Genomic DNA, 11,876 nt, shown 5'->3' on the forward strand with positions numbered 1-11,876 from the left:
GGGGCGCCCCCCACCCCCTTTCTCGCTTCCCGCCACTGCGGCGGCCAATCACCAGGCAGGCGCCCGCCCCCGGCGCGGCCTCCTGTGGCCCCGCAACTCCCAAACGCCAAGTTTTCGCGGGAAAAAAATCAGAGCAGCTGGCAGCGCAGCGGGCAGTGGTGGCCGTCCGGGGGCTCGGGATCGCACGCACGTTCGCGCGGGGTCCCAGCCACACACGCGGTTCCTTTGCCATCCTCAGAAGGGCCGGCGCAAAATCAGGCGAGTGAATCGTGAGCAGTTAGGCGGATTGGGGTGCCAGCCCGGGCCAGGGCGCGGGTGGGCGGGTGGCGCGGGCAGGACTCGGCGCAACCGGTGCCTTGACTTTGCAAAACTTTCCGGGACTCTCGGCCAGCACGGGCGCACGCGTCCCCCGCGCCAGGGCTGCCCTACACACGGTCTCGGGCTCTGCCCCCAGCCCTGCCGGCCCTTAGGAGTCAATCCTGGCAGCCCGGGCTCGGGCAGGGGCGAGCGGAACATCCCTGGCGCCCCGCGGGGGTCGCGCCGGCTGGGTGGGGGAGGGCCCGGGGAGCCGCGGGGGAGGATGTCAGGCTCCGCGCCTGCGCGCGGGGTGCCCCGCGATTCAATTGTCGCGCCCGAGCCCGATTTCGCGCGCCCTTAGTTCCCCGGGCGCGTCTGGGCCAATGGGGAGCGAGCAGGGCGGGGCGGCCGGCCGCGGCGGAGCCAATGATCGAGGCGGCTCAAGTGAAGGGGGCGGGACTTGGCGCGCGGGCCCCTCGGCAGGTCCTGGCGGTGGGGGTGGGCGTGGGCTCGCCGGCTTGGCCCGCGCGGGCGGGCGGGAGAACAAGAGGGGCTCCGGGGCCGTGCGTCGGGGTCCGGGAAACGCAGGCTGGAGCTCGGGACAGCCGTGGGGCTGAGGTGAGTAGCGCTGCGCGCGCGGGGGCGACCGGGACGGGGCGGCCGGTTGCCATGGCCACCGCGGGGCGGGTGTGTCGCGCACGCGCGCGGGGGCGGCGGCGGGGGGCCACGAGCACCGGGGGTCCCGAGCTCCCGGGTCTCTGGTGGGCTCCTTCCCCTTCGGTCACACTTAGTTGAGTTCCCTGGGACTTCTGAAGTTCCAACCCGAGCCGGACTTTTGGGTTCCTCTTGCGTCAGTATTCATCCAGGGAATGAATGAATGGATGAATGAACAAACTCGGCCCCTGACCGTTTGGCTGTGTCCCGCTTCCTCCTCTGGACGCTGGTGGTTTTTTTTTCCCTCTGTGAAAGGCAGGGTGGGTTGACTGAGTGGTCCAGGATGCTTTTTCCTCTCCGCTAATTTCCTCTCCCTCCTCAGTCCTCCACCGGTGCTCCTCATTAATACATTAACTCCTTAATTCACTCAGCCAGGCCCTGGGCCAGCCGTGGCAGTCTAAGGGGATTACGGGGCTGGGAGGGCGTTCCAGGAGTTGCCTGGTGTCCACAGTCTGGACATTAATAGCAAGGATGACCTGAGTATGGCACAGCCCGGTGGTGGTGGTGACGGCAGAACTGACCGAGGGGTCCTGCTCTCTTGTCCTCCTAGCACCAGCAGGCACCATGTGGATCCAGGTTCGCACCATGGATGGGAAGGTGGCCCACACTGTGGACTCCTTGTCCAGGCTGACGAAAGTGGAAGAGCTGAGGAAGAAGATCCAGGAGCTGTTCCATGTGGAGCCAGGCCTGCAGAGGCTTTTCTACCGGGGCAAGCAGGTAAACCCGCCCTGCAGGCTGCCCGCCCGCTTGCCCGCCTGCCCGCCCAGCACCTTTGTTCTTGCCTCAATCCAGGCACCGCACACACACTCTTCCCCCGTCGTCCGGTCCGCTTCTCCACAGAAACCTCCAATGTCTGAGCGAGGAACAAAGGCTCTCGACTCCTAGACTGACACATCAGGCACTCGAATCTGTTGCCTTTGGGGGCTTTTAAACTCCCAGCCCACCCCGCTGCCTTTTTTTTTTTGACCCTCCCCTCAAAATAATTTCTAGAAAAAATAAGTTGGAGGTGGCCGATGGAGGGCTGATGAATTTCGAGGAAGAGCCTAGAATCAATACTGAGACGCTAGGATGGAAGGGACCAGGTTTTTCTTTGAAACACACACGCTGATGGCCCACGGTCTGCACCTATTTAGCTTCCGACCCCCACAGGGTTTTCTAGAAATTTGGATCAGCTTATTCAGAGTCGGAGATGGCGCTTGCTAATCAGGAATTTCCGCCACTTCTGGGCCTCCTCTCTGGCGGCAGCGGGGCCGCCCCTGATCAGGGGTTTGTGCTTTCCGCGGGCTCAGCTGGCCCTGCTCCTAGGTTTCCTTTCTTCGAGATTCCCCCACCCCACCCCCAGCCCCTGTAGCAATTGAAAATGGCCACCCTTGGTTTGTGGGCTGCCCACTTTGGGGACATTTTCTCTAGTGGCGCCCCTGAGGGTGTCCATTCTTGTTGGTGCGTGGGCAGGGGGGAACGGCAGGCCAGGCTGCGAGTGGGATTTCCCTGAGTGGGAGATGGTCTGAGAGAAAGTGTTGTTCCCATCTGCTGGGGCCACCCTGGAGTTGGGTGGCCTGTAGGGACCTCGGCATAGACAGCGCATGGGATTAAAAGTGTTCAGTCGGGCTCTCTGACTTTGTTGTCGCGTTTTGAACTGGGTGCTGCCGCCATCTGGTGTCTAGATTGAAAAATAAATGCTCCCCGCCTGGCCAGGATTTTTTGAGGGCTGGGAGGATCCTGCCTGCCTCCTGGAAATGAGACCTGATGATTAATTTCTTGGGCTCGAGGCGCCCTCCGAGACCTTTAACCTCCTTCCTGTGTGAGATATGAGGACTTGAATGTCTTAAGCATCTCAGTTAACGCTCCCCGCCTTGGGGAGGGAAAGCCGAGCTGGCGAACTCGGGGATTTGACTGCGGTCACGTGCGTGGCACCGGTGGATAAAAGGCAGGGCCGCGAGTGGAGCTCCCCTGAGATGCTGTTTCTCTCCCCTCTCCTCCAGCGGGGGCTCATTTTTGCAGCATCCAAACTGATTTCTATTTGCCTCTCAGTCTTTGTGTTCAGCAGAAGGTCCTTCCACCGAGCTTCTGAAGACCGCCGGCTAAACAGTTCGTGGCATCATCCAAAGGCGGGTTGGATCGAGTCCCCTTAAGTTCAAGGCAGTGAATATTTCTGGGTGCCTGCTGTGGGCATTTTAATCTTTACACTCAAAGACATGCAGAAAAGTTCAAAGAACCATGAACACCTAAACACCTACCCGTGGCTTTTAGCACTGACATTTCCCACGTTTGCTTTATCACTGCAGCTGTCTCCCTTGCCTTTATCCGTGCACCAGTCCATCTTATTTTGGAGGATGCATTGCAGAGAAAGTTCCAGGCACTGGTTCACGTCACCCCCTAAACCCTTCAGCATTGCCTGTCCTTAACTAGAGTACAAGGTTTGTTTGTGGTTCTTGTTTCTTTAGATGTAATTTGCATATAGTGAGACACGTCTTAAGCGGACTTTTTGGAGTTTTGACAAATGTCTACACCCATGTAACCAAACCGCTGCCTCCCTGCATCAGGAACATAATAGATGATCCACACGAAGGCTTACAAAAGCCTCCGTAACGTCTGTGTGAGTTAAAAAGTGTGATGATAAGCATCGTGCCTCTAATCATCAGGATATCGGCGCTGAGAGACAGCTCCGAACCCTGCCTTCTCGCAGCACAGCTTTTGAAGTTCTCAGAAGGTTCCACGTTCCCACGGGACCTCTAACTGCCACTCACCCCCTTCCCTGCGCTCACTCTGCGTTCAGCCCGCTGAGCGGGCCAATGCGTAGCCGGTTCTGTCTTCCGGGTAAGGAGGCCAGGCCTCAGCCGTGATGCAATTTCCCCAAGGTTGCGCGACCAGGAAGTGGCCCAGCCTCACAGGAGGTGTGGACAGTGCCAGGAGGGTGGGGAACAAAGGCACACAGCAATAACACCTTGAAGCAAGTCAGGTCGACAAACAGACTGGGCTAATCACGATAGGAAGCAGTGCAATTTCCAGCGGGTGCAAGATAGCTGTTGTTTTTACGGAATGTTCTAGAGAGTGTTCGAGATCCTTTCCCTTCTTTTGCTTTTCCTTTATAAAGAAACGGCATCTCAGTCCAAGGTCTGCAGTGAGGTCGACGGAGCCAATAAAGCAGAACAAGAGTTGAGTCTTTCTTCAGGATATGGGAGGGTTTCGTGGCAGCTTGCTTAGGCTGAATAGGTTGGCGGTTATGTCACTTGATTGACGGAAATGCAGGGAGCTGAATGGGGGAAGGGACGCCAGGCTGCCGGCCCATCCTGGGCGAAGGCGAGAGGCATCCGGCGCCTCTTTTTTTTTTGGCTGCCCGGAAAAAAATAGCAGTAGCTGTCGTTTGTGGTGCCTTTAACGCAGTCAGGTACAATGGTTGCGCTTAATCTTCCCAAGTGCCCTAGCCAAGTGTCTCTGGCCAGGGTCAGTCTCTGTGCTTTCCCATCAGGTGGGGCTAATTGCGGACCCACCACATGTGCAGGGTGAGAATTCAGTGAGGTCATGGATGCAGGAATGTGCAGGGAGGGGGCTGGTGTTTGAGCTTTGCGCCTGGTTCACGGTAAAGGAGCAATAAATCATTTGGTGCAGGGCCTTCCCCTGGGCACTGCTGACATCAGGGCCAGATCATCCTCCGTGGGGGGCCGTCCTGGGCGCTGTGGGGTGTGGAGCAGCCTCCCTGGTCTAACCCACATGATGCCAGGAGCCCTCCCCCAGTCATAAAGATCACAAAGTCCCCAGATGTTGCCAAGTGCTCCCTGGGGCAAAATTGTCCCCAGTTGAGAACTGATGATTTAGTAGGTAATTAAGGAAAGCAGTCTGAAAGATCAGGTGAAATGGCATCCTAGGAATGGCCTTTGGAGGGTCACTCATGTCACAGTGCCTCACCAGGTGTCCCTGCTGGATTGGCTTTTCCTGAATGTCAGACCGTTTTCCCAAAGGACAGGGTTAGGTGGCAAATAAGACAGTCTCCTCCTGGAGACCTGTCCTTCTGGCTGGGCTGTATGAGGGAGGGTCCCTTCCTCCCCACCCCTAGAGCTCCTGGCTGGAGACATGCCCTCTAGGTCAGGGATTAGCAAACCCTTTCTGTTAAGGACCCAGTGGTAACTGTCTGTGGGCTGTGCAGTCTGTCCGCTCACCTCTGCCATTGAAAGTCCTGAACTGAACACCGAGCACAAATGAATGGGTGTGTCCTGATTCAGGTCGTAGTAGAACTTTATTTACAAAACAGGGACAGCTGGAACTGTCCCGCTGGCCAGGGTGTGGCAGTTGCTTGCTAGCTTCCTCCTGGGGTGGTAGATCCAGGTTGTACCTCAGGAGCAGGCAGCTGTGGGATGTGCTGGACCGCATCTCTCTCCAGCGCATGGGTGCTCACACTGTTTGGACTGAGGACCCCTTTCCACCCTCCAAAGCGATAGAGCACCCCAAAGAGTGTTGTGGATGTTCATCATGTCTTGTCGTTTCTTATCCTATTAGAAATTGGAAGCTGAGAAAAGTTCACAGCTCGAGAAAACACTAGGGCACGTTCCCTTAGGCACAGGCTCTGGTACCCCCTGCAGGATCACAAGGCCGAAGATGGCCAGTGACATCACGATGTCACCACGCGATAGATAGCCTAGGCCTTGCAGACCCCCGAAATGCCGCTCCAGGGCATAGCCTCGGCTGTGGCCCGGCGGGGTCAGAGAGCAGAGTTCACTTGTCAGGACTTACCCATGGATGGGCTGGGATGTGAATAGAGGGTCGTGCCTCTGTGTCGTGTCCCCCCACCCTGCCCTGGTGGGAAATGTGCCCCTGTGCCACGGCTGGGATCCTGCTTCGTACCTTTTCTTCCCTCCCCTCTCTGTCCATCCATCAGTCTGTCTGGCCTGAACCCCAGGTTGCTCTGGAGGCCTAGATGGGAAGGTGTGGGCTGGGGCCATAGCCCCAGGAGGGGGAGGCCGCGTGGTGTCTCACTTGCTCTCTCTCCCAGCCCGACCATCGGGCGTTACAGACACCCCCTGCCCTCCTCTGGCCGGAGGTCCATCCCTGCTTGGAGCTCACGCGCCCTCCTAGGGGGCCTGCGGTCTGGTTTACACCCTCCACTGCTCTTGATGGCCGCCTCTAAGCCTGCAGGAGAACCACCCCTCGCCAAGCCCAGGGATGCTTATAGCCTGTGCTCTTTGCCTCTGGGCAGCACTCAGTGCCTGAAAAGTAGCCCCACAAAATGCCCCGAGGGGGCAGAAAGTGAGCCGGAAGTGTCACTGTGGTGAGCTTTGAATCCAGGCTTCGGAGAGGTGTTGTAAAGCGGTCTCTGTGTTTTATTTCACTTTGTGCCATGCGTGTGCCCAGAATTCCCAATGTCCGGGAAGCTTCCCAATTAAAAGAGAGAGGAATGTGATCTAAATGCCCTGGGCGGCTTTGCCTTTACACTTGAATCTGCGGAGCAGGGTCACCTGCCCCACACCATGTGTATATGTTTTACTACAGGCAGTTTAAGGGATTTTCACCTGGAATTTTGGTTATGCAGGATTTTAACTGCACGTTTAATTTTAACATGAGAACCTGCAACCTCAGGTACTGCTCGCCTGTCATTCACTCTGCGTAGCTTTTATTAATGCCTGTAGCCTCAGTTGGAGTTTTAGGGTCTTAGAAGGAACCTAGACTCGGCACATTTGGTCCCCTTGCCTGGGGCCAGCCCTCCCCCCGGCCAGCAGCGTTGGGGAGAGGGGCACCCGACACACCCTCTCACCATGGCAAGCGGTTGTGCGAGCACCTTCCTGCCCACTGCGGGGCCCTTCTGGAATGTTCCAGAGGTGGTCCCAGGAAGCAGTCAGACCAGCCCATGCATTTCGTCCTGTAGGCAGAGCCCTGGGCCAGCCTGCCCCAGCGCGTGGCGCCTTCCGTACCCAGCCCACCCTGCTTGTGCCTCTGTCCGATGTGCACTGGGGGGGGGGGGTGTGTGTGTGTGTGCGGGTGTGTCGGTGTGAGTGCCTCTTGTCTCTCGGGCTCTCAGACCCGTCACAGACGTGTGGGGCTGGCATCGTGGTTAGAAAATGCCGGGAGAGAGGAGACGAGTGGGTATGCAACCCGGCCTCTCCACGGCTTCCTCAGGATTCCTCCCCCCCCGTTTTTTAGCCGCGGGCCCTTCTGACCACCCCTGCTCCCCGCTTCTCCCTGCACACCCCCCCGCTGCCATTCTGGTGCATTCCGCTTCTCCCCTTAGCTCTGCTGCCCCATCTCCCGCTTGACCTCCGTCCCAGTGCTCCTTGCAAAACAGAAGCCCGGCCCCGGCTCTCTCCCCCACACCCCCACACCGCCCCCTCCGGGTGCTTCCGTTTATTTCCCATCCTCTGAAACCATCCTTCCTCCCTTGACGTGTGTGGCAGACGCATCTACTTTCCTGCGTTTAACTGTCACACGCAGCTGTGTAACATGCCTTGGTAGGAACGAGTCACGGTTTTGCTTGCAAATGATGCTGCCGTGAGCATAGTGGGCACTGGGCTACCTGTCCCTCCGGTGCGCACCTGAGGGCCTCTAGCTCAGTGGTTCTCACCCGGGGCCATGCGGCCCCGCTGGGAACACTGGGTGGTGTCTGGGGACGTCTGTGGTTGTATGACTGGGAGGCTGCTCCTAGCATCGAGTGGATGGGGCCAGGGAGGCTGCTCCACACCCCACGGTGCACAGGATGGCCCCGCACAGAGAATGACCGGCCCCGAATGTCCGCAGTGCTGAGGGGTGTCTCCCTAGCTGTGGAGGCACTGGGCGCCGGGTGCCTGCATCCTGTCATCTTTTTTTGTTTTGTTTTGTTTTGTTTTCCGGTACGCGGGCCTCTCACTGCTGTGGCCTCTCCCGTTGCGGAGCACAGGTTCCGGACGTGCAGGCCCAGCGGCCATGGCTCACGGGCCCAGCCGCTCCGCGGCATATGGGATCTTCCCGGACCGGGGCACGAACCCGTGTCCCCTGCATCGGCAGGTGGACTCTCAACCACTGTGCCACCAGGGAAGCCCCTGTCATCGTTTTTAATGACGTTTGGCTTACTCTCTGCTGGTTTCCTTATGATAGTGGTGCTGGAGACACTTGTCTTTCTGCATCTATTTTTATTTTTTCCATCTATTTTTTTTTTTAAGAAATTAACTTTATATTTTTAGAGCAGTTTTAGGTTCACAGCAGAATTAAGAGGAAGGTACAGAGATTGCCCATATACCCCCTGCCCTGCCCCCCCCACCACCACTGTGCACACCTGTCTCCCACCAGATGGTGCATTTGGTACAACTGATAAACCTATGTTGACATATTAACATCACCCAGAGTCCATAGATTACATTTGGGTTCACTCTTGGTGTTGTACACTCTATGGGTTTGGACAAATGTGTAATGATGTGTATCCACCGTTATGGTGTCATACAGAATAGTGTCACTGCCCTAAAAAGCCTCTGTGTTCTGCCTGTTCCTCCCTCCCTCCCTCCCTCCTTCCCTCCCTCCCTCCCTCCCTCCCTCCCTTTACCTCCTGGCTGCCACTGATCCTTTTAATGTCTCCATAGTCGTGCCTCTTCCAGAATGTCTTATAGTTGGCATCATACAGTCTGTAGCCTTTTCAGATTCTTCTTTTAAAAAAAAAGTCTTTATTGGGATATAATTTGCATACCATACAATGTACCCATTTAAAGTGTGCAATTCACTGGTTTTCAGTGTATTCATGGGGACTTGAACCATCACCACAGTCGATCTGGGGACATTTTTATCACCTTCAAAGGAAGTCCTGCACCGTTTATTGATCACTCCCTTACCCCCCTCCCCAGCCCGTGGCCACCGCGAATCCAGTTTCTGTTTGATTCCTCTAGGGATGTCCTATCCGTGGATTCTGGCAGTATGTGGCCTTTGGTGTCTGTCTTCTGTCTCTGAGCATCATGTTCTCAGGGTCCATCCACAGTGTAGCAAGTGTCAGTGCTTCACCCCTTTTTAGGGAGGATGGCCATCCTGTGTTGATCCATTCACCCGTCAGTGGACCCTGGGTTGCGCCACCCTTGGGCTTCTGTGCGTCATGCTGCTGTGACCACACGTGTCGTCTCTCTCCGCTGTCACGGCTGTCCTGGGTCGGCCCTGTGTTGGAGGGCTGGCGCTATCTCATTCCCTGGCCCCCTCTGGCATCTGGGCAGTGGTGGGCACATTGGAGGCTCTTGCTGGGCTCCGGGTGAACAGGTAGCGTGGGCCCGGGTGTCCAGGGTGGGCTTTGGAGGGACCCTGGTGGCCCCTGCAGCTGCAGGCAAGTGTTGGTGTGTTCAGATGTGCCTTTCTCCGGAAGAGGGGTCAATCAGCCATCTGATTCTCAGGTTTGCAATGAATAAGATGAATAAGGATTAACAACTACTGCAGCGAGTGCCCTGGAACTTGTCTTCCCTGTGACCCCAGGTGCTGTTTGCATATCAATGGCAATCAGCCCTTTGAACCACGAGCTTTGGGTTGAAAAGTGGGAAGGAGGGAAAGCCGATCTTTTGTGTGTTCTTCCTTCCCTTAGGGCACCGCTTCTGAACAGGTTGTTCTGCCTGGGGACACTGGGTGATGTCTGAGGCCATCAGTTGGTTGTCACGACCGGGGTGGGGGTGGGGCAGGGGTGCTGCTCAACCTTCACCCCCTGCGGTGTCCATGATGGCCCCCCCAACAGAGTGATCACCGGCGGTCAGCAGAGCCTGCCTTAGGGTCTTCTGGAGGCTGAGGGTCCTCATTGGGTGTTGGTGGAGTGCCCTGGGGCAGCTTCTAATAAAAGCCCCAGTGCAAAGCCTTTTGTTCCCTAGGGGTGCCCTAGAGATGCAGCTCAGAAGACAAACTCCTTCACACACCTGATGAGTCACGCCTGGTGCAGATTGTAGAGCCCCACCGGCTCCCAGGCTCCCCATCAGCCAGTGACTAGTGTGGGTGGAATTCATTAGCACAAAGGAGTTAATAGAGAGGCGGCCCGAGTGGATGAGGTTTGAGCTAGAGCCTTATAAGGCACCTGATGGATGTCACGGGGCACCCACCCTTTGGTTCATGCAGGCCAGCTTCCCCACCTCGCCCTCCCCGCACTGTGGACATCAGGGCAGGTAATTCTCTGTGGGGGCCGTCCTGGGGATCCTTAGCGCCCCCAACCCCATCATGACAACCAAAAATGTCCCTAAGGCATCTCCCAGCGTCCCCTGGGGGAAGGGTCACCTTTGATTGAGAGCCAGGGATACAGGTGATGTGTGTTTACTGTAACAGAAGTTCCAAAGCACATAAAGTATTAACACCTCCCCTGATACCCGATGCGTAGCCACGGCACAGCGTGGTTAGGCTGTGTGCTCCCGGGGAACGTTCCCCGAGTGGCAGCAGCCGTCCTCACTTGAGAGGGCCTGGGGACCCTGAGGAAGTGGTCACTGGGCACCCCGGGGCGTGGGCAGGCTTCACTTGCCGGTGGTCTGTTCCAGGGCGGGGCCTCCACGAGGGCTTGTGTGGTCCTTTGCCCATGGTGAGCTCTCTGTGTCTGCTGACCTAGTCCCGTGTCCCTGCAGATGGAGGACGGCCACACGCTGTTTGACTATGACGTCCGCCTGAACGATACCATCCAGCTGCTGGTCCGGCAGAGCCTCGTGCTGCCTGCCCCCAGCGGCGGTGGCACCGGCGGTGGCAGCAAGGAGAGGGACTCTGAGCTCTCCGACACGGACTCCGGCTGCTGCCTGGCCCAGAGCGAGTCTGACAAGTCCTCCAACAGTGGCGAGGCTGCAGCCGAGCCGGAAGGGAAGGCCGACGAGGATGAGTGGGATGAGACGGAGCTGGGCCTCTACAAGGTGGGGCTCCCGCGGAGGCCGGGGTTGGTGTGCTCCGCCTGGTTGGTGCCTGTACCCCGGGAGCGCCCCCCAGCCCTCCATCCCCGAGGCTGGGCACCCCCGTCCTGTCGTGACCATCTCCCCAGGGTTCCTTGGCGGAAACATAGGTACTCAGGGATTCCTTCCTAACCCCTAAAGTAGAATCCCATGTCCGGGCCTGTGGGTGTCTTCCCTGTGGTCCTCACAGGGGCTGTCAAAGTCCTGATCCGCTGCCATCCTCCCCCTAAGATCATGACATTTCACGGAAGGATCTGGATTCCCAGCTTCTATGGAAAAATGGGCAGTTCTGGCCTCCCTGGGCCGGGCGGCAGGGGTGTTCTGTCCCCAGGGACACTGGGAGGTGCCTGGGGACATCTGTGGTTGTCATGACTGGGGATTGCCTGGCATCGAGTGGGTGGGGCCAGGGTTGCTGCTCCGACACCCCCAGGGCCCAGGACCGCCTCCCTCTGGAGAACGACCCAGGCCCCGTGTCCTCAGTGCCACAGTGAGAAGCATCCGGGCCCAGGAACCAAAGCAGGCTCTTGGCGGTTTTGCTCGTCAGGCATCCCTTCCCTGGGCCGAGTGAGAGCTCTCTGCCCCCGCAGGCTGGTGAGTACGTGGACGCGAGGGACACGAACATGGGCGCGTGGTTTGAGGCCAAGGTCATCAGGGTGACGAGGAAGGTGCCGGCCCAGGATGAGCCCTGCAGCTCCACCTCCAGCCCGAAGCTGGAGGACGACATCGTCTATCACGTGAAATACGACGAGTGAGTATCCGCGGGGCAGGCGGGCCTGGGGCGGCGGCTCCATGGACGTGGGACCTGGAGTTTGGAACTGCGTTGGGGGTGATGATCGGGATTTGAGACCCCACCCTCATGCTCCCAAACCACACGGAGGCCCCCCCACCCTGAGGACCAGCGTCGTGGGGACCTCGTCGGAGAGCCCTGCCCAGTCGTCCCCTCAGGGTTGCAGTCTCCCTGTTTCCTGTGCCATCTTCTTCATACCACATAGCACTGCGTGCTACCATCTTAGGTGTCCTCTCTTTCCC

General features: G+C 58.0%; 1 protein-coding gene across 1 annotated transcript in view; it reads left to right on the forward strand.

The window, feature by feature from the left end:
* Window positions 1-1,575: 1,575 nt before the first annotated feature.
* The window catches only part of UHRF1 (ubiquitin like with PHD and ring finger domains 1), a 30,692-nt gene continuing 20,391 nt past the window's right edge, over window positions 1,576-11,876 (forward strand). The window contains exons 1-3 of the mRNA XM_007460728.1: window positions 1,576-1,728; window positions 10,536-10,811; window positions 11,435-11,595. Of these exons, the coding sequence (XP_007460790.1) occupies window positions 1,576-1,728; window positions 10,536-10,811; window positions 11,435-11,595 (590 nt within the window). The remainder of the gene's footprint in view (window positions 1,729-10,535; window positions 10,812-11,434; window positions 11,596-11,876) is intronic.

The sequence above is a fragment of the Lipotes vexillifer genome, unplaced genomic scaffold (genome assembly GCF_000442215.2).
Source record: "Lipotes vexillifer unplaced genomic scaffold, Lipotes_vexillifer_v1.1 scaffold1011, whole genome shotgun sequence".
Taxonomy (NCBI): Eukaryota; Metazoa; Chordata; class Mammalia; order Artiodactyla; family Lipotidae; genus Lipotes; species Lipotes vexillifer.